Source organism: Coregonus clupeaformis, chromosome 24 (genome assembly GCF_020615455.1).
Source record: "Coregonus clupeaformis isolate EN_2021a chromosome 24, ASM2061545v1, whole genome shotgun sequence".
Lineage (NCBI taxonomy): Eukaryota > Metazoa > Chordata > Actinopteri > Salmoniformes > Salmonidae > Coregonus > Coregonus clupeaformis.
In genome coordinates this window covers 36,712,579-36,734,791 of record NC_059215.1, presented here as the reverse complement: position 1 = coordinate 36,734,791, position 22,213 = coordinate 36,712,579, and the positions used below count along the sequence as shown (strand labels likewise).

General features: G+C 43.7%; 1 protein-coding gene across 6 annotated transcripts in view; it reads left to right on the top strand.

Moving 5' to 3' along the window:
• LOC121538218 (outer dynein arm-docking complex subunit 1) overlaps positions 1-22,213 on the top strand; it is a 31,172-nt gene that overhangs the window by 7,801 nt on the left and 1,158 nt on the right. For 2 of the 6 annotated variants that reach the window (XM_041846044.2, XM_041846046.2), the window contains exons 2-13: positions 4,711-4,790; positions 4,939-5,038; positions 6,147-6,336; positions 7,026-7,151; positions 7,249-7,362; positions 7,464-7,531; positions 7,698-7,885; positions 9,535-9,681; positions 20,082-20,164; positions 21,111-21,279; positions 21,634-21,797; positions 22,078-22,181. In XM_041846044.2, coding sequence (XP_041701978.1) covers positions 4,711-4,790; positions 4,939-5,038; positions 6,147-6,336; positions 7,026-7,151; positions 7,249-7,362; positions 7,464-7,531; positions 7,698-7,885; positions 9,535-9,681; positions 20,082-20,164; positions 21,111-21,279; positions 21,634-21,797; positions 22,078-22,181 — 1,533 coding nt within the window. Of the gene's footprint in view, positions 1-4,710; positions 4,791-4,938; positions 5,039-6,146; positions 6,337-6,383; positions 6,723-7,025; positions 7,152-7,248; positions 7,363-7,463; positions 7,532-7,697; positions 7,886-9,534; positions 9,682-20,081; positions 20,165-21,081; positions 21,280-21,633; positions 21,798-22,077; positions 22,182-22,213 lie in introns of those variants that run through there. The other 4 variants (XR_005995183.2, XM_041846049.2, XM_041846048.1 and 1 more) reach the window with 4 other exon arrangements.

The following is a 22,213-nucleotide window of genomic DNA, read 5'->3' as shown; positions in this document are numbered from 1 at the left end:
GACAATATAGGAATTGATGCTTCAAATTGGAAGGGCCCCATTGGAAGAGCAATGGTATGGTCTTGTTTTGTGCTTCGGGTGTTCCTGATACCCCCACCACCTGTATTGATTCCGAAGAGAGTGGTTGACGAGATCTTATGGCAGAGTACGTACATCCTGTATCTACCAAAAATTGGTGGGTAACTCCCTCCACTTCACACATGACAGTTGGTTCAGTGTGGAGTGGAAAATGCTGACCCCCATTCCCGTTCTGTGGTGGTGGGCAGCTTCAGGGCCAGGGAGGATATTCGTCTGACATGCCCTGGAAGGTAGGAGCTGGCTGCTGGTTAGGCTGTTGGTTTGGGTCTTGTTGTGGGTGGTTATATGCTGGTAGGGCAGCATGTGGCTGGTACATCGGTCTTGGGCCTCCTCTTGATCTGAAGGCACAACCTCTACCCCTGTTTGCCAGCCAGTGTTGCTGTTGCGGACTAGGTGGTAATGGACACCATCTGACAGAGTGGCCATATTGATGACAATTGTAACAGGCCCCCCCATTACCTTGTGGCCTTGGCCGTCTCCATTGAGTCTGGTATTGTGGGGGTCCTCCCCTTCCTCTACCTCTCCATTGTGGTGTACCTCTGCCTCTTCCCCTCCATTGGGGTTGATGGTTAAATTGTGGGTATTCCTTACAATCACGCCTAAAATGTCCAGCTCCTCCACAATTGTAACACAGGTAGTTCCCTCCTTTTGGAGGACCTAATGGGGTGCCCTGCTGAGGCCATGGTCGTGGTTGTGGGCCAAAAGTCATGGTGCCTGTTAGGCTGTATAGTGAGGTGGGGCCAGGAGTGGTGCTGGCACTGGCCTCTGGGGAAGCTGCTTCAGTGGCCACACACATCGTATCTGTTTTCTTTGGTTGCACCCTCCTGCTCTCCACTATTGCCCATGTCCCTATTCTCAGCTCTTCCTCGGCTTTCTCAACTGCCACCTCTAGTCCTTTCTTCATAAAGGTGAGTTGCCCTTTAGACGGGGCACCCCCGCTAAAGTAACCTGCCTGTGTCCATTTGAGTCTCACTCCCTCCCACACTTTCTTTACTGTCTTATACTGTTCTTTCCCTCCCGCTCTATCCTGTATTCTTTGATCTAGATATTCATTAAATTTGAGTTTTGGGACGGTAGTGGTTGCCATGGTTATACAGTTTATTAGACTATCTTGGTGCTCTTAGCCCGTCACTGGCCGAATCCAGCAATGTATTCTTGGCGCTGACTGAGATTTATCTCTGATGTCCCACCCTCGTACACAAAAAATGTTCAATGCTTTATTATTAGGAATTATTTTGCAAAAGGTATTATTGTTTTTCAATTATTCGAATTATTATATATTTTCCCAAAGGTAGGCCTATCAGAACCGCCCTTTTTGGAACAATATATTAACAAACCCGAGCGCTCCCAAAACAATCATCAATTTAATCCCATGAATTATTTTGCAAAAGTTATTATTGTCTTTCAGGTACTCGAGCTATTATATACTTTCCCAAAAGGTATCAGAATCGCCCTTTTGGAAGAATACATTAACAAACCCAAGCGCTCCTAAAATAATTATCAATCTAATTCTAGGGATTTATTTAGCAAAAGTTATTATTGTTTTTCAGGTATTCGAGTTATTATATATTTTCCCAAAAGGTATCAGAATCGCCCTTTTGGAACAATATATTAGCAAACTCGAGCGCTCCCAAAATAATTATCAATTTAATTTTGGGAATTATTTTGCAAAAGTTATTATTGTTTTTCAGGTATTCGAGTTATTATATATTTTCCCAAAAGGTATCAGAATCGCCCTTTTGGAACAATATATTAACAAACTCAAGCGCTCCCAAAATAATTATCAATTTAATTTTAGGAATTATTTAGCAAAAGTTATTATTGTTTTTCAATTATTCGAATTATTATATATTTTCCCAAAAGGTATCAGAATCGCCCTTTTGGAAGAATATATTAGCAAACTCGAGCGCTTCCAAAACAATTATCAATCTAATTCTAGGAATTATTGAAATACCAACACCGCAAGAGGGAAAAAGTTCAAGTCAGCTTTTAGCGCAGCTGGCTACATAACAGGCAAAATAGGACTCGGTGGTCCTCTTAAAAGTTATCAACTAGTTAGTCTCATGAAACGGCCAATCTTACACAACATTCAGGTTATCATTTCAACAATTACATTTTTCATTACATATCAGCATCAACACACGAATTCAGTTTAAGTTCCTCACAGTACATATAGTTGAGTGCCACGTCAACCAAATTGCCCGACTATCTGAACTTGTATTTTTTATTATATATTTTTTGATTCTCCTCAAGGAGACTCCCAGTCGTTTAAACCATTCAACTGGCGTCTAGTCGGAGAACCTTTTCTGGACTTGGATTCTCACGGAATTAACTCAACCCGACTATCTGAATCTTTTTATCAAGTCACCAGATCCTTCTCTTGTGGATCAAATAAAAGGGTCCATCGCTTGTGAACCAAAAACTGTAATAGGCTTCTCACTAGAAAGCCGCATTTCAACAGGAAATAAAACCACTGTAACTAGACTTCTTCTCTTAGAGTCACATTTCAACAGTAAAAACCTAAGATTTCAGATATCAACAGCAAAAAATAAAAGGGTCCGTCTCTCGTGAACCTCAACCTCTGTAACTAGACTCCTCCCCTAGAGAGTCACATTTCAACAGTAAAAATAAAAGGGTCCATTTCTAGTGAACCAAACCTCTGTAAATAGACTCCTCACTAGAGAATCACATTTCAACAGAAAATAAAAAGTCGGTCCTTCTCTTGTGAACCACTGTAACTAGACTCCTCTCTAGAGAGTCACATTTCAACAGTAAAAACCTAAAGAATTCAGATATCTTCACATATGTGCCTTTTGAGTCATAATAGATATGTTATAAATTTATCAGTAATCCATACTCACGCCCAGTACTACTGATCATAATTTGGGTTTATCCTATAATACAATATGCAGATTTTGTTTTAACAGGTTCTGCTTACCTTTGTATTGACGGCCGTCTAGATCAGTTTCCTGAGGCGAGCTGGATTCCCGGCTGCTCCTGCGGATCTGGTCACCCGTCCTTTCAGATCCGTCTCTTACTTGTCTCCTGTCTCTATCAACTTTTATGGACCGAATTCAGAGTTAGAAAACCACCCTCTGCTACCAAGTTCTGTTGATAAAACAAGTTTACTGGAGAACGGAGACCAAGTAGAGACTTTCGGACACGGTGGATAATTGTATAATATAAGGCAGTTTATTCAGAGGTAAAGATATCTGTAAATAGCGTGCACGGACCCGTCCGTCAATCTCGTAGGGAGATATCTGAGAGCGCCCTAAACATTGTGTGCTGACATTTTATACAATAAAATAAAGTAGGTTGATTCTAGGAGTTCTGATCTTCTGATTGGTCCTGATGAGTTGGGCGAGGTCACTTCCATTGCATTGGCTCTGAGTCGGGTTGTCTGTCTTCAGATGTTCAGCCTAAAAAGAAGGGATTTTGTGTGTGTGTGTGTTATCAGTAATAATGTGTGTGTGTGTAATAATGTGTGTGTGTGTGTGTGTGTGTTTTGGGAAAATGTTCAGCCGAAAGAGGGGATTTTGTGTGTGCGTGTGTTATCAGTAATAATGTGTGTGTGTGTGTGTGTGTTTGTGTTTGTGTGTGTCATGGGAGAACTCGTGAGTTGGAAGGACTGAGAGACCTATGGCGTGGGTGTTGTTCTTAGCCACCTGCTGACAAGGCCGACAAGATAGAAGTCTTTGTCCATTGTATTAAATCCGAAGGCCCAACACAAGATGGGTCATGCACAAAATTTTAGCCAGACCAAGCTATAACATAATATATTTACTACGACAATAGCTAATTTTATCAGGGGTCCACCCTATGTTCCTTCAGCCTTATGTTCCCTCAGCCTTATGTTCCCTCACCCCTATGTTCCCTCAACCTATGTTCCCTCAACCTATGTTCCCTCAGCCCTATGTTCCCTCAGTACCCACTGAACCAATTTCAATCAAAATTGGCACAAACGCTTAATTGTCCAAATAATTTGTATTGTAATCAAATTTGGCCTTGTTTGGGGATGGAGATCATTAGAATAATTCCCAGTGTGCTTTGCAGATGTTCATTTTCATGTAACATTTTGTTCATTTAGCAGACGCTTTTATCACACCATAGTGCCATCACACTTCTGACACCAATGCAGTACATTTGGGGTGATAGGGTGGCACAAATTGGTGAGCCGCTATAAAAATGGTATAGAAAGGTATTACAAAATACATTGCATTGTAGTTCAGGCCAGTGAAATATAAATGACAAAATATTCAAAAGTAATTGAAATACGTATTTCTGTTCCATCATGCAACAGTGGATCAACTCACCAAAAGACATATGTACATCAAGGGTGTAAAAAATATAAGCTATGTCAAATATTTGGTATCACTCACTTTTTTCCGTCGCCCCCCGCCCCCTCGACCCCTGGTTTAGAACATAAGGCTGAGGAAACATAGGGCTGAGGTAACATAGGGCCCAAGGAACAAAGGGCTGAGAGAACATAGGGCTGAGGGAACATAGGGCTGAGGGAACATAGGGCTGAGGAAACATAGGGAACAAAGGGCTGAGGGAACATAGGGCTGAGGGAACATAGACATGGTCCCCTTTATCATATCACATGATGTAATCTGAATTTCTCTCCTCCAGAACAATCACCACCATGCGTCGCAGAAGATCAGCTTGTAGTGTCAATTCTGACAGCAGTGAGATCGATATTGATCTCTTAGGTATGCGTTTTCACAGTTCACCTACCTACAAGCATTCAATAGCATATGTTGCATGACTAAGACATGTCCTTTTACCTGATACCCTACCCATTTTTATCCCATAACACATTAGGATACACTTACCAGTTTTCAATGTTGTGTGTTGCAGCTGAGACAGAGTTGAGCAAACTCCAGAGACAGTTTCGCATCATGGAAGGAGACAGGCAGGCGTACAGCGTAGAATCACAGGATCTCATTCGCAGACAGCTGTGAGGATATTTTCCTCTTAAAGACTGAAAACAGTGAAGATCACTCATTAAGATTCAGTGTACCTCTCAAGTTGTCTTTTGCTATGTTTACCTGGACATTCAAACTATACTGTATGCCCATGACAACTTAGTGTGGGACCTGTGTACTCCGTTCTGCCTCCTCTGGTCACTTGGCTCCCCCCAGCTCCCGCTCAACCCAGTCAAAGCTCTTGTCTGTCCTGGCACCCCAATGGTGGAACGAGCTTCCCGCTGATGTTAGGACAGCGGAGTCCCTGCCCATCTCCCGAAAACGTCTGAGAACCTACCTCTTCAAAGAGTATCTTAAAGTCCTACTCCAGTCTCCTTTTCACCAGATTTACTTAACAAAAGGCTCTTAATAGGTGGTCCAGGTATCCTCATGAAATTAGGATTTTTGTTTTGTTCTCTATTGCTCCTCTATTGTTCCCACAAGCAAGAGGGGGAGGCCGATGACATCAGAGAGCACCATAAGACCAACTCCTTGAAGTTTGCAGTTGTGTCTAAAAAAACATTATTTGCTCAAAACATACTATTTTACCCTTAGGTGTGTGTACATTACTGTATTTATACGTGGGATATTGTTTTTCAAAAGGAAAAGTTCAAAAATAGCTGGAGTGCGTCTTTACATACCCCCCCCAATTTGTTTAAAATAAATTAAACCATTGCTTTTCGTGAAGTAACACTCGCACTTGACTTTTTTCCTATTAGCACTGACTTTGCTGATGGCTACTTTGAGGAAAAATGTACTTACTATGACTGAGATATGTGGTTTTCTCACCTAGCTATCTTAAGATGAACGCACTAACTGTAAGTCACTCTGGATAAGAGCGTCTGCTAAATGACTAAAATGTAAATGTAAAATGTAATAAAAAGGAGTTTAGTTGGAGCAACGTGGCCAGCCCAGCCACTGCCAACTGAACTGGCCTAATTGCTAACAAAAGGTTTTTAAAACAGTATGATTAAGTGTAGTACAGTGTACCGCCATATCAGTGCTAACTCTGCCTCTAGTAAGAGCACTGAGTCCAGTATGACACAAGCACATGGCTTCTTCCTCTGACACTGAAACGGTGCATGTCTGTTACCCAACCAGGAGGGAGATCCAAAGGCTCCATGGTGAACGCGAGGAACTTCTCCGTAGCCTGCGTGTCTCAGAGAGTCCATTCCGACGCTGGGATGACGCAGACGCCACGCAAAATCTGAGCAGCATGCTGGTGTACCGCGACAGGGTGGAGGAGCAACTCGACTCTGAACAAGGGAAAATGACTTATCTGAGACAGGAGGTGTTTGTATTGATGATTGGTTTGTTACAAACATCATAGATGTGAATTGTCCAGATAATCAGGAATTCATGATAGTTTAACCTCATCTTACCCATGCTAGAAACTGACTTTACCCCCAAACCTGCAGGTGTAGCAGATGGGAATCTGTGAAACTCATTCCTCAGCCTGAAGTGTCGCCCCTTGCGCTGTTGAAGAAGGCTTTTTTCAATAGCACGATGGGTTGGAACTCTTCAGGAGGGCGGTCACGTGTTTGGGAGGTTGTGAGTTTGAGAGCTGAATCAGAGGGGAAGCAGTATTCACTAAGCAAGAAGCGTGACATCCTTTACAATGGTGCTGTGACCTGGATCTGCAGCTGCACTCAGCTCAACCGCTGGGGTTGCTGTGGAGTGAGTTTGGGGGGTGAATGTAGCAGATGGGGACCTGTGAAACTCATTCCTCAGCTTGAAGTGTCGCCCCTACCGCTGTTGAATAAGGCCTTTTTCAATAGCGCAGAGTTCCTAAATTTGAGTCTCTGTATAAGCTGAATCAGGCGGAAGCGCTAAGCAAACAGCATGAAGTCCTTTACACAGGCCTATATCTTTTTCTAATGTATTTTATTTTAATCACCTCCGATTGACAATGTTTTATTCTTGCTCAAATACCTAGTGATTTATTTGCTTATCTGCTGTTATCTGCTTCTTCTGTGGTAGATTTTGACTTGGGAGAGTAAGCTGGCTGGCCAGAGGAGAGGAGGGAGCACCACATGCCTCAGTCAGAAGTCGGAGGCCAACCAGACACAGAAGGACAGCCTCATCCTGGAGAACAAACTGGACAGGGTTAGCAGTAGCCTGAGTGCCCGTGTGTTTCTGCTCTCTTGCCAACTCCTTATGGAATTGTCATGGTGTTGACATGCCACCCATGTCTTTGCACCAGGGTCGTGTTCGCTTCAACAAGCTGTTGGCCAAGAACGGGCAGCTGAGAGAGGAGCTGAAGATCCTGCACGTGGAGAGGAAGCAGTTCCTCCCCCTCTACTGCAGGATGGAGAGGGTAGAGCTCACAGCACCATATAAATCAAATTACTAGAATGGGTAATGAATTGGGATGCACCCAATTCACTGAGCACTGTTGTATTCCTGTCTGTCCTTCAGGAGCTGCAGGAGATTCGCAAGGACATCCGAGACATGATGGCTCAGTCCACTGCTGCCTTTAAGGCCAGGTAATACATACAGCTTTTTTGTGTTGATGTGTTTTTGAGTAGAAAAAGGTTATTTGGTCTGCATTGTAGAAAACAGACTAAAACAGGGAGGGACTACCTGAACGTATTCTTTTTTTTTCATGCAAATGTTTTGTGATGGTGTGCCCTAATGAATATGACCCTCCAGAGTGGAGGCTTGGTGCAAACGGATGCTGCTGAAGGAGAAAAAGGTGAAGGACTTGACCCAGTATGGCACGGAGGTGAGCGAGCTGCAGCGGGTCATCTCCCACGACCACCGCCTCAAGATCTTCATGAGCATCAAGGGCAATGAGTGCAGCAGCCAGGAGGAGGGCCAGGACCTGAGCTGCAGACAGGGTCATAGATGAGATACTTATTATAGGCCTTGTTATAAGACATTATAAAGGCTTATACATGCTGATGACAAGTGACAGAGCATTATATCTGTATGCTTTAATTCACACAATGACAAATGACTAAATCAAATACGCAGCACCATGGCTTTTCAGCAGCCCAATTATTTTATCAAAATATATTTAATGTTTGAGATTCTTAAAATAGCCACCCTTTGCCTTGATGACAGCTTTGCACACTCTTGGCATTCTCTCAACCAGCTTCATGAGATAGTCACCTGGAATGCATTTCAATTAACAGGTGTGCCTTCTTAAAAGTTAATTTGTGAAATGTATTTCCTTCGTAATGCGTTTGAGCCAATCAGTTGTGTTGTGACAAGGTAGGGAGGGTATACAGAAGATAGCCCTATTTGGTAAAATACCAAGTCCATATTATGTCAAGAACAGCTCAAATAAGCAAAGAGAAACAACAGTCCATCATTACTTGAAGACATGAACGTCAGTCAATATGGAACGTTTCAAGAACTTTGAACGTTTCTTCAAGTGCAGTCGCAAATAACCATCAAGCGTTATTATGAAACTGGCTCTCATGAAGACTGCCACAGGAATGGAAGACCCAGAGTTACCTCTGCTGCAGATGATATGTTCATTAGAGTTACCAGCCTCAGAAATTGCAGCCCAAATAAATGCTTCACAGAGTTCAAGTAACAGACACATCTCAACATCAACTGTTCAGTGGAGACTGTGTGAATCAGGCCTTCATGGTCGAATTGCTGCAAAGAAACCACTACTAAAGGACACCAATAAGAAGAAGAGACATGCTTGGGCCGAGAAACACGAGCAATGGACATTAGACTGGTGGAAATCTGTCCTTTGGTCTGATGAGTCCAAATGTGAGATTTCTGGTTCCAACCACCGTGGCTTTGTGAGACGCGGTGTGGGTGAACGGATGATCTCTGCATGTGTATTTCCCACCTTAAAGCATGGAGGAGGAGGTGTTATGGTGTGGGGGTGCTTTGCTGGTGACACTGTCTGTGATTTATTTAGAATTCAAGGCACGCTTAACCAGCATGGCTCCTGAAGCATTCTGCAGCCATACGCCATCCCATCTGGTTTGCGCTTAGTGGGACTATCATTTGTTTTTCAACAGGACAATGACTCAACACAACTCCAGGCTGTGTAAGGGCTATTTTACCAAGAAGGAGAGTGATGGAGTGCTGCATCAGATGACCTGGCCTCCACAATCCCCCAAATTCAACCCAATTGAGATGGTTTGGGATGAGTCGGACCGCAGAGTAAAGGAAAAGCAGCCAACAAGTGCTCAGCATATGTGGTAACTCCTTCAAGACTGTTGGAAAAGCATTCCAGGTGAAGCTGGTTGAGAGAATGCCAAGAGTGTGCAAAGCTGTCATCAAGGCAAAGGGTGGCTATTTGAAGAATCTCAAATAATAAATATATTTTGATTTGTTTATCACTTTTTTGGTTACTACATGATTCCATATGTGTTATTTCATAGTTTTGATGTCTTCACTATTATTCTACAATGTAGAAAATAGTAAAAATAAAGAAAAACCCTAGAATGAGTAGGTGTGTCCAAACCTTTGACTGGTACTGTATATCTGTCTGACTCTGACCTCTAACCTCTGTCTTTAGTGGAGGAGAGGCAGCGCAGGAGACTGGGACTGTACACTCAGGGAGGGGCTTTTGGGACTCTCGATTCCCTGCAGGAGACCTTCCACAAGATCCACTGTGTCACAGGGGAGGAGGACCTGCACAAGCTAGTGGGGACCTTCATTCAGAGTGAGTCACAAAGCCATGACACCTCAGCAAAGGGGCACCTCTTAACTTCCAAAAGAATCACTTACATTTACTTTATTATGGAAATATGATAAGGAAATATGCAGGCCTCATAGTTTAGGCCCTCAAGAGTATGCTCCTTAACTCTCAAACTACCTGTCACGATCGTCGGAAGGAGCGGACCAATACGCAGCGCGTGGAGTGAACATGATGACTTTAATTATAAAGCAACCACGTAAAAACAACAAAAGACGACAGTGAAGTCCTAACGTAACAATACACTGAACTTGGAACAATAACCCACAAAACAAAGGTGAAAACTGACAGTTTAAATATGGCTCCCAATCAGAGATAACGAGCCGACAGCTGACACTCGTTACCTCCGATTGGGAGTCATTGACTACAACATACAACACCTAGAAAAACAACCCACAGACCTGCAAACATAGAAATACACCCGACAGAACTACCAACATAGAAAAACACCCAAATCCCCAACAAAACAACATACACTCTAGCTCACATACAAAAGTCCTAGAGCCAGAGTGTCACACTACCGACATACACTGCTCAAAAAAATAAAGGGAACACTAAAATAACACATCCTAGATCTGAATGAATGAAATAATCTTATGAAATACTTTTTTCTTTACATAGTTGAATGTGCTGACAACAAAATCACACAAAAACTATCAATGGAAATCAAATGTATCAACCCATGGAGGTCTGGATTTGGAGTCACCCTCAAAATTAAAGTGGAAAACCACACTACAGGCTGATCCAACTTTGATGTAATGTCCTTAAAACAAGTCAAAATGAGGCTCAGTAGTGTGTGTGGCCTCCACGTGCCTGTATGACCTCCCCTACAACGCCTGGGCATGCTCCTGATGAGGTGACGGATGGTCTCCTGAGGGATCTCCTCCCAGACCTGGACTAAAGCATCCGCCAACTCCTGGACAGTCTGTGGTGCAACGTGGCGTTGGTGGATGGAGCGAGACATGATGTCCCAGATGTGCTCAATTGGATTCAGGTCTGGGGAACGGGCGGGCCAGTCCATAGCATCAATGCCTTCCTCTTGCAGGAACTGCTGACACACTCCAGCCACATGAGGTCTAGCATTGTCTTGCATTAGGAGGAACCCAGGCCAACCGCACCAGCATATGGTCTCACAAGGGGTCTGAGGATCTCATCTCGGTACCTAATGGCAGTCAGGCTACCTCTGGCGAGCACATGGAGGGCTGTGCGGCCCCCCAAAGAAATGCCACCCCACGCCATGACTGACCCACCGCCAAACCGGTCATGCTGGAGGATGTTGCAGGCAGCAGAACGTTCTCCACGGCGTCTCCAGACTCTGTCACGTCTGTCATGTGCTCAGTGTGAACCTGCTTTCATCTGTGAAGAGCACAGGGCGCCAGTGGCGAATTTGCCAATCTTGGTGTTCTCTGGCAAATGCCAAACGTCTTGCACGGTGTTGGGCTGTAAGCACAACCCCCACCTGTGGACGTCGGGCCCTCATACCACCCTCATGGAGTCTGTTTCTGACCGTTTGAGCAGACACATGCACATTTGTGGCCTGCTGGAGGTCATTTTGCAGTGTTCTGGCAGTGCTCTTCCTGCTCCTCCTTGCACAAAGGCGGCGGTAGCAGTCCTGCTGCTGGGTTGTTGCCCTCCTACGGCCTCCTCCACGTCTCCTGATGTACTGGCCTGTCTCCTGGTAGCGCCTCCATGCTCTGGACACTACGCTGACAGACACAGCAAACCTTCTTGCCACAGCTCGCATTGATGTGCCATCCTGGATGAGCTGCACTACCTGAGCCACTTGTGTGGGTTGTAGACTCCGTCTCATGCTACCACTAGAGTGAAAGCACCGCCAGCATTCAAAAGTGACCAAAACATCAGCCAGGAAGCATAGGAACTGAGAAGTGGTCTGTGGTCACCACCTGCAAAACCAGTCTTTTATTGGGGGTGTCTTGCTAATTGCCTATAATTTCCACCTGTTGTCTATTCCATTTGCACAACAGCATGTGAAATGTATTGTCAATCAGTGTTGCTTCCTGTGTGGACAGTTTGATTTCACAGAAGTGTGATTGACTTGGAGTTACATTGTGTTGTTTAAGTGTTCCCTTTATTTTTTTGAGCAGTGTATTTTACATACATGGATTATTGCCAAGAACTTTTAAGAAGAAACTATTGGAAAAAGCAACAATCATAGCTAAATATAAACTTAATTATTTTAAAACATCATTAGACATGTAAATAATGTTATCTGAAATGAAAAATAACCAAAACAATTCATTAGCATGATATGTCAAATGTAGATATACATTTTTCCCTTAGATAATGTGCAGCTTTTTTCAAAAGTACAATCCACATTAGTACTAAAAAGCTAATTTACAACCATTTGATTGTAGTATCATTTTGTTTTTTTAATTTTAAAGTAAATATTAATGTTGTCATATTTATGTGGTAAAAAACAAAATTAGAAATAGCCTATACTTAATGTTATTGACAAAAAGTGATTCATCCATTGATCCGGAGAGATTGCTTAGTTTTCTTTATTTACTTACCCCACAGCCAACATTAGTATTGCTGCTTGTGAAACAATGGGAGTGGTAGGGCCTATGGCAGAATGCTTTAAAAGAGCATGCCCAAAGCCTCAAATTCACTTCAAACTAAATGTTATAGCAACCAAAATACCATAACAAGTTGCAAATATAGAATATTGGAGGGTATTATAAGAATTCTGGTATTTAGTTCAAATGTTCCTAGTGGTTAAGAGTGTTGGGCTAGTAACCGAAAGGTCTCTAGTTCGAATCCCTGCAACCGAATAGCTGAAAAATCTGTCGATGTGCCCTTGAGCAAGGCACCCTAATTGCTCTTGTAAGTCGTTCTGAATAAGAGCGTCTGCCAGTGGAGGCTCCTCAGAAGAGGAAGGGGAGGACCATCCTCCTCAGTGAATTTCATACAAATAAAAATTGTAACACATTGAAAAAGTTTTAGATGAAACTTTACTAAATATATTCACGTCACCAAATAATTGATTAAAACACACTGTTTGGCAAGGAAGGTCTACAGTAGCCTCAACAGCACTCTGTAGGGTAGCACCATGGTGTAGCCGGAGGACAGCTAGCTTCCGTCCTCCTCTTGGTACATTGACTTTAATACAAAACCTAGAAGAATCTTGGTTCTCACCTCCTTCCATAGACTTACACAGTAATTATGACAACTTCCGGAGGACGTCCTCCAACCTATCAGAGCTCTTGCAGCATGAACTGACATGTTGTCCACCCAATCAAAGGATCAGAGAATGAATCTAGTACTGAAAGCATAAGCTACAGCTAGCTAGCACTGCAGTGCATAACATTTGGTGAGTAGTTGACTCAAAGAGTCACTTACTTAGCTAGCAAATGCAGCTGGCTAGTTTAGTTACTCAAACACCCGGCTCAAACAGAGGGATGCTATGTTAGTTAGCTGGCTATGACTATCCAACACAACACTGGAACTTTTCCAAGTCAATGTAAGCTTTTGGTTTTATAATTTTATTGCCACCGGGGACCGCAGGTGTAACTGTTTACTGACTATACACTGTAATGTTACTGCATGATTGTAGCGGGTTTACTAACACATTAGTTCTATTAGCTATGTTGACTAGGACGTTACTTTAGCTAATATGGGGACAACGATGTAGGCTGTGTGTAGAGGTTATGACATGGTTTGGCTTGGAAAGTTTTTTTAGCCTGGTCACATACAGCTGATGTGTGGTTCATTGTAGTCCACAAATGAAGGGAAAAGGTGAGAGGGACTGCTATGAAAGTGATCTGTGCTTATGCGTGATCAGGGGTGTATTCATTCAGCCGATTCTGTTGAAGAACTTTTCTTAAACGGACCAAATGAAACAGGGATCAAAATACCTGAATTTGTCTCGTTTGCATCTGTTGGACTAATGATTACACCCTAGATAAGCTAGATACAGGCAAGAGTGTGCAAGGCGGTATTAAATGTGTCACTGTCTGTCCATGTGTCATTGTCATCTCAAATTGTTCTCTTCACCTGTGTGCACCTACGTTGTAAACTTTAATTAATAGGCTAGGTTGTAGCAACCTCATGATGGGTATAGGTAACATTTGAGTATCATGTAGGAGCCTAAACCTATCGATGTTACATTGAGCTGGGTGAATGGAATATGAATGACAGTCAACCAACATGCTGTAATAGAAATAAGGCCATGCTCATGAAAAAAAAATGGTCCTCCCTCATCATAAACGGCACTGACCGCCACTGGTGTCTGCTAAATGATGCTCAATGTAATACAGCACTGTGCACATTCAGAAGGTAGATGGTTTCTGTAATTAAAGTTCTACCAAGTATTCATACCACTGACAAGACTTTTATGAGCTGTTTTGACTGAAACTACATTTACATTACATTTACATTTACGTCATTTAGCAGACGCTCTTATCCAGAGCGACTTACAGTTAGTTTATTTTTCATACTGGCCCCCCTTGGGAATCAAACCCACAACCCTGGCGTTGCAAACGCCATGCTCTACCAACTGAGCTACATCCCTGCCGGCCATTCCCTCCCCTACCCTGGACGACGCTGGGCCAATTGTGCGCCGCCCTATGGGTCTCCCGGTCGCGGCCGGCTACGACAGAGCCTGGATTCGAACCAGGATCTCTAGTGGCACAGCTAGCACTGCGATGCAGCGCCTTAGACCACTGCGCCACTCGGGAGATCTATAGCGTATAACTAATTTAGATTTTGTACACGGTCATACCTAGTTATAACCAGTATAACCATAGGCGAGTACATAAGGTGCTCCATCTTTGCATGTGATCTGTCTATCTGGTCAAGATCACTCCACCCTCTGATAAAATAAGATACAATGGGGAGAACAAGTATTTGATACACTGCCGATTTTGCAGGTTTTCCTACTTACAAAGCATGTAGAGGTCTGTAATTGTTATCATAGGTACACTTCAACTGTGAGAGACGGAATCTAAAACAAAAATCCAGAAAATCACATTGTATGATTTTTAAGTAATTAATTAGCATTTTATTGCATGACATAAGTATTTGATCACCTACCAACCAGTAAGAATTCCGGCTCTCACAGACCTGTTAGTTTTTCTTTAAGAAGCCCTCCTGTTCTCCACTCATTACCTGTATTTTTTTTTTTTTTTTTTTATTTCACCTTTATTTAACCAGGTAAACCAGTTGAGAACAAGTTCTCATTTACAACTGCGACCTGGCCAAGATAAAGCATAGCAGTGCGATAAAAACAACAACACAGAGTTACATATGGGGTAAAACAAAACAAAAATCAAAAAAATACAACAGAAATACAATTAATATACAGTGTGCAAATTTAGCAAGTTATGGAGGTAAGGCAATAAAATAGGCTATAGTGCAAAATAATTACAATTTAGTATTAACACTGGAATGATGTGCAAGAGATGATGTGCAAATAGAGATACTGGGGTACAGATGAGCAAAATAAATAACAATATAGGGATGAGGTAGTTGGGCGGGCTAATTTCAGATGGGCTGTGTACAGGTGCAGTGATCGGTAAGGTGCTCTGACAACTGATGCCTAAAGTTAGTGAGGGAGATAAGCGTCTCCAGCTTCAGAGATTTTTGCAGTTTGTTCCAGTCATTGGCAGCAGAGAACTGGAAGGAATTGCGGCCAAAGGAGGTGTTGGCTTTGGGGATGACCAGTGAGATATACTCGCTGGAGCGCAGACTACGGGTGGGTGTTGCTATGGTGACCAATGAGCTAAGATAAGGCGGGGATTTGCCTAGCAGTGATTTATAGATGGCCTGGAGCCAGTGGGTTTGGCGACGAATATGTAGTGAGGACCAGCCAACAAGAGCGTACAGGTCACAGTGGTGGGTATTATATGGGGCTTTGGAGACAAAACGGATGGCACTGTGATAGACAACATCCAATTTGCTGAGTAGAGTGTTGGAGGCTATTTTGTAAATGACATCGCCGAAGTCAAGGATCGGTAGGATAGTCAGTTTTACAAGGGCATGTTTGGCAGCATGAGTGAAGGAGGCTTTGTTGCGAAATAGGAAACCGATTCTAGATTTAACTTTGGATTGGAGATTCTTAATGTGAGTCTGGAAGGAGAGTTTACAGTCTAACCAGACACCTAGATATTTGTAGTTGTCCACGTACTCTAGGTCAGACCCGTCTAGAGTAGTGATTCTAGTCGGTGGGCGGGTGCAAGCAGCGTTCGGTTGAAGAGCATGCATTTTGTTTTACTAGTGTTTAAGAGCAGTTGGAGGCTACTGAAGGAGTGTTGTATGGAATTGAAGCTCGTTTTGGAGGTTTGTTAACACAGTGTCCAATGAAGGGCCAGATGTATACAAAATGGTGTCGTCTCGTAGAGGTGGATCTGAGAGTCACCAGCAGCAAGAGCGACGTCATTGATATACACAGAGAAAAGAGTTGGCCCAAGAATTGAACCCTGTGGCACCCCCATAGAGACTGCCATAGGTCCAGACAACAGGCCCTCCGATTTGACACATTGAACTCTATCTGAGAAGTAGTTGGTGAACCAGGCGAGGCAGTCATTAGAGAAACCAAGGCTATTTAGTCTGCCAATAAGAATGCGGTGGTTGACAGAGTCGAAAGCCTTGGCCAGGTCAATGAAAACGGCTGCACAGTACTGTCTATTATCGATCGCGGTTATAATATCATTTAGGACCTTGAGCGTGGCTGAAGTGCACCCATGACCAGCTCGGAAACCGGATTGCATAGCAGAGAAGGTACGGTGGGATTCGAAATGGTTGGTGATCTGTTTGTTGACTTGGCTTTCAAAAACTTTTGAAAGGCAGGGCAGGATGGATATGGGTCTGTAACAGTTTGGATCTAGAGTGTCACCCCCTTTGAAGAGGGGGATGACCGCGGCAGCTTTCCAATCTCTGGGGATCTCAGACGTTACGAAAGAGAGGTTGAACAGGCTAGTAATAGGGGTTGCGACAATTTCGCGGCTAGTTTTAGAAAGAAAGGGTCCAGATTGTCTAGTCCAGATGATTTGTAGGGGTCCAGATTTTGCAGCTCTTTTAGAACATCAGCTGTCTGGATTTGTGTGAAGGAGAAGCGGGGGGGCATGGGCAAGTTGCAGCGGAGGGTGCAGAGCTGGTGGCCGGGGTAGTGGTAGCCAGGTGGAAAGCATGGCCAGCCGTAGCAAAATGCTTGTTGAAATTCTCGATTATTGTAGATTTATCGGTGGTGATAGTGTTTCCTAGCCTCAGTGCAGTGGGCAGCTGGGAGGAAGTGCTCTTATTTTCCATGGACTTTACAGTGTCCCAAAACTTTTTGGAGTTAGTGCTACAGGATGCAAATTTCTGTTTGAAAAAGTTAGCCTTTGCTTTCCTAACTGCTTGTGTATATTGGTTCCTAACTTCCCTGAAAAGTTGCATATCACGGGGGCTATTTGATGCTAATGCAGTACGCCACAGGATGTTTTTGTGCTGGTCAAGGGCAGTCAAGTCTGAGGAGAACCAGGGGCTGTATCTGTTCTTAGTTCTGTATTTTTTGAATGGGGCATGTCTATTTAAGATTGAGAGGAAATTACTTTTAAAGAACAACCAGGCATCCTCTACTGACGGAATGAGATCTATATCCATCCAGGATACCTGGGCCAGGTCAATTAGGAAGGCCTGCTCGCTGAAGTGTTTTTGGGAGCGTTTGACAGTGATGAGGGGTGGTCGTTTGACCGCGGACCCGCTACGGACGCAGGCAATAAGGCAGTGATCGCTGAGATCCTGGTTGAAGACAGCGGAGGTGTATTTAGAGGGTAAGTTAGTCAGGATGATATCTATGAGGGTACCCATGTTTACGGATTTAGGGTTGTACCTGGTAGGTTCGTTGATAATTTGCGTGAGGTTGAGGGCATCTAGCTTGGATTGTAGGATGGCTGGGGTATTAAGCATATCCCAATTTAGGTCACCAAGCAGTACGAACTCTGAGGATAGATGGGGGGCAATCAGTTCACATATGGTGTCCAGGGCACAGCTGGGGGCTGAGGGGGTCTGTAGCAAGCGGCAACAGTGAGAGATTTATTTCTGGAAAGGTGGATTTTTAGAACTAAAAGCTCAAACTGTTTGGGCACAGACCTGGATAGTATGATGGAGCTCTGCAGGCTATCTCTACAGTAGATTGCAACTCCACCCCCTTTGGCAGTTCTATCTAGACGGAAAATGTTATAGTTGGGGATGGAAATTTCAGAATTTTTGGTGGCCTTCCTAAGCCAGGATTCAGACACTGCTAGAACATCAGGGTTGGCGGAGTGTGCTAACGCAGTGAATAACTCAAACTTAGGAAGGAGGCTTCTGATATTTATGTGCAGAAAACCAAGACTTTTACGGTTACAGAAGTCAATAAATGATAGCTCCTGGGGAGTAGGAGTGATACTGGGGGCTGCAGGGCCTGGGTTAGCCTCTACATCACCAGAGGAACAGAGGAGGAGTAGAATAAGGATACGACTAAAGGCTTTAAGAACTGGTCTTCTAGTGCGTTGGGTACATAGAATAAAGGGGGGCAGTTCTCCGGGCGTTGTAGAAAAGATTCAGGGCATTATGTACAGAAAAGGATATGGAAGGATATGAGTACAGTTCAGGTAATCCTAAGTGTTGGGTAACAATGAAAGAGATAGCATCATTGGAGGCATCGATTGAGCCGGTCTCGGCGTGTATGGGGGGGGGAACAAAGGAACTATATGAGACAGTTTGAGAGGGACTAGGGGTTCTACATTGAAATTGTATAATAAGAACCAACCCAAACAGCAATAGGCAAGGCATAATTGACATAGGAGAGAGGCATAAAGCAGTCACGTGTTATTAGAGAGAGCTAAGACACAACTGGAAATAGCGATAACGTTTGGGCTAAGACTAAACAGAAAAAACAGGACAGAGTACCGTGTAAAGGAACAGTCCAGCAGGCATCAGCTGTGCAGCTGAGTGATCATAAGGTCCAGTGAACAGCAATATGTGAGTCCGAGAGCAGTTCAAATTGGTGCTTCAGCACAGCTAGCAGGGAGCTAGCAGGCTAGCTCAAGGCTAACTGGTGCTTGCTATATGGCAATGGTATCAGCCAGCAACAGGTTGCAGCTAGCTAGCTGGTTGTGATGATCCGGCGCTAGGGTCCAGTGATTCCGGCAGAAAGTCCAATAAGCTATGGGTCGATAGCACGCTGGGTCGATAGCACGCTGTGCAGACTGGCCGACGAATTGTCCAGGCTAGCTAGAGCTGGCTGGTGGATAGTGTAGGCCACGGACAAAGATGAAGACGCTAACAGTGACTAATAACACGTAGCCATTTAGTTGCAGCTAGCTAGCTGGTTGTGATGATCCGGCGCTAGGGTCCAGTGATTCCGGCAGAAAGTCCAATAAGCTATGGGTCGATAGCACGCTGGGTCGATAGCACGCTGTGCAGACTGGCCGACGAATTGTCCAGGCTAGCTAGAGCTGGCTGGTGGATAGTGTAGGCCACGGACAGTGGTGGAGACGCTAACGGTAACTAATAGCAGGTAGCCAATTCAGATTGCGGCTACACACGTTTCAGCTTACGGTTCTTGATGAAAGTTATAAAGAAATAATAGAATCCTTTCCACGTTGGGTGAGGCGGGTTGCAGGAGAGTATATTTAGTTAAAGAGTGAAAGTAAAAAATTTAGAAATATAGACAAAAAAAACAAGAAACGGGATATTTACACAGGACGAAAAATAAAAGCGACCGTACTGCTACGCCACCTGTTTGAACTCGTTACCTGTATAAAAGACACCTGTCCACACACTCAATCAAACAGACTCCAACCTCTCCACAATGGCCAAGACCAGAGAGCTGTGTAAGGACATCAGGAATAAAATTGTAGACCTGCACAAGGCTGGGATGGGCTACAGGACAATAGGCAAGCAGCTTGGTGAGAAGGCAACAACTGTTGGCGCAATTATTAGAAAATGGAAGAACTTCAAGATGACGGTCAATCACCCTCGGTCTGGGGCTCCATGCAAGATCTCACCTCGTGGGGCATCAATGATCATGAGGAAGGTGAGGGATCAGCCCAGAACTACACGGCAGGACCTGGTCAATGACCTGAAGAGAGCTGGGACCACAGTCTCAAAGAAAACCATTAGTAACACACTACGCCGTCATGGATTAAAATCCTGCAGCGCACGCAAGGTCCCCCTTAAAAATTACAGACCTCTACATGCTTTGTAAGTAGGAAAACCTGCAAAATCGGCAGTGTATCAAATACTTGTTCTCCCCACTGTATATCCCAGTCAGTAGTTTGAGGGTTAAACAAGGTCTGTGTTGACACAAGAGGCCTATCTAAGATCTATTCTGTTATATTTGTAACTGTGATAAATACATTTTGTGTTTGTGCATCCTACAGTTGAAGAACAGAACTTTGCTTTGCTAAACTTTGTTAACGAGCAGAACAACGAAGCCGAGACCTTGAAGGACGAAATCAACCAGGTCTGTATGAAATTGAAACTACATGCATGTTTACCTTTGAAATAAGTAATTTCTTTGGATGTTGTGCTTTAATGCACACAGTAAACTACAGGGCACCTTCCTTTCTATTTGGCCACTTTGTTAAATGTAGCCAACTAACTGGAGGAGTGTGTGCGTGTGTGTATTATTGTGGTCCTCTGTAGCTCAGCTGGTAGAGCACGGCGCTTGTAACGCCAAGGTAGTGGGTTCGATCCCCGGGACCACCCATACACAAAAAAATTAAAATAAATAATGTATGCACGCATGACTGTAAGTCGCTTTGGATAAAAGCGTCTGCTAAATGGCATATTATTTATTAATTGTATTATATTGTGCTTTCATGTGTCCATTAGGTGCCTCTTCTACCTTTGTGTTCAACCTGGTCTCAGAGCATTTCATATTATTCTGTATGTAAATCCGAGGATTCCATTTAGTATGATATGTTAAGTTTCGTATGGTATGTATTAATTTGTGGATGTCCATCACCCATTTCGTATGATATGTTAAAAATTACAATTCATACAATATGTTACGGATTAGCAAAACGTACAATATGTTACGAATTAGCAAAATTAATGAAATGTTACAAATTCTAGCTAGGTGGCTAACATTAGCTTGCTGGCTAACGTTAGCTAGGCTAGAGGTTAGGGTTAAATTTAGGAGTTAGGTTAAAGGGTTAAGGTTAGCTAAAAGGGTTAAAGTTAGGGTTAGCTAATTAGCTAAAAAGCAAAAGTTGTCCGTGATGAGATTGTCCGTGATGTGCCTACCCATCCACCCCGACCAACCACCCTACTTTCGTTTTTGACTTAAGTAACCATCTGTCTTATGTAACCATACCAAACGTAACATATACTACTAATTTGAGTGTCCCGGATTTACATTTACTATGTTATGTCTAGTCTATGAGACCAGGCTGTGTGTGCCACAGATCCGCTGTGAGATGGAGGTGTTCTCCAGAGAGGAGCGCAGGCAGCATGAGGAGCACAGGGCCATGCTGCAGGGGGTCAATGTGCAGCAGCAGGCCACAGAGCAGCAGGTGGGGGCCTACCAGCAGCTCATCACCTCAGTGGGGAAGATCCTCAACCAGCTCAAGACAGGTATGGATGGGAAAGAATGGTTTGTTTTGTTCCAGCCCAGAACTAGCTAAATCTTACGACTATGACTTCCCTTCCTGTGGAGGCCTTAATAAGCTACTTACTATTACTTCTAGTACTAATACTACTGTAACTACTACAACTATTACTACTAACTATTTTCTTCAAATTCAACTGAATCAAGAGTGTGTTAGTTGAATCAGGTGTGTTAGTGCTGGGCTGTAACAAAATGTGCACCTCCTGGGGGTCTCGTCTCTCAATGCAGTGAAGAGACTCACAGGGTGCCAGTCTCCTTCTGCTTCTTTAGACAACCAGATTGAGAAGCCTAATTTCTTCCTGTGTGTTTCCGTGCACCAGGAATAGACAGTGTGTGCCACAACATAGACTGTGACCTGTCAGTGATCGAGGACAAGTTAGGCTCCTCGACCGGGATCCGGGACATTACCATCATGACTTACCTGGGATTGGTGGAGCGCAGGACCAATGAGCTGCTGACTTTGCAGTCTTTCCTCAGCTCCAAGGTAATTTCAATGTCACAAGGTCATAAAAATGCATTCATCCCTCCTTCATTGCTTCTCTGGAGTAAAAACGGATCCGAAATGACTGGATTGATGAAAGCTATTGTAATGTAGTGGAACCCTACTACTACTATCTAACTGCTTTTAACTATCAAATTGTGTCAGATCAGGGATAGGCTATATCAGTGGAGGGAGGGTGGAAGTATAGATTTTAGAAGTGAACAGAGCCTCAGTGAAGTGTTGACCTTCATCCATTTTATTTTGTTCTCTGTCTCCGCTCCAGGACCTTGATAAAGATTACAATCCTAGAATGGTTGCCAGACACGTCCTCGGACAAAGTCCACCACTGGTTAGGCAAAACAAAATGGTTGAGCCTCCCATTTCTGGGTATGTGTGTGTGTTTGTGTTCAATATAGAAG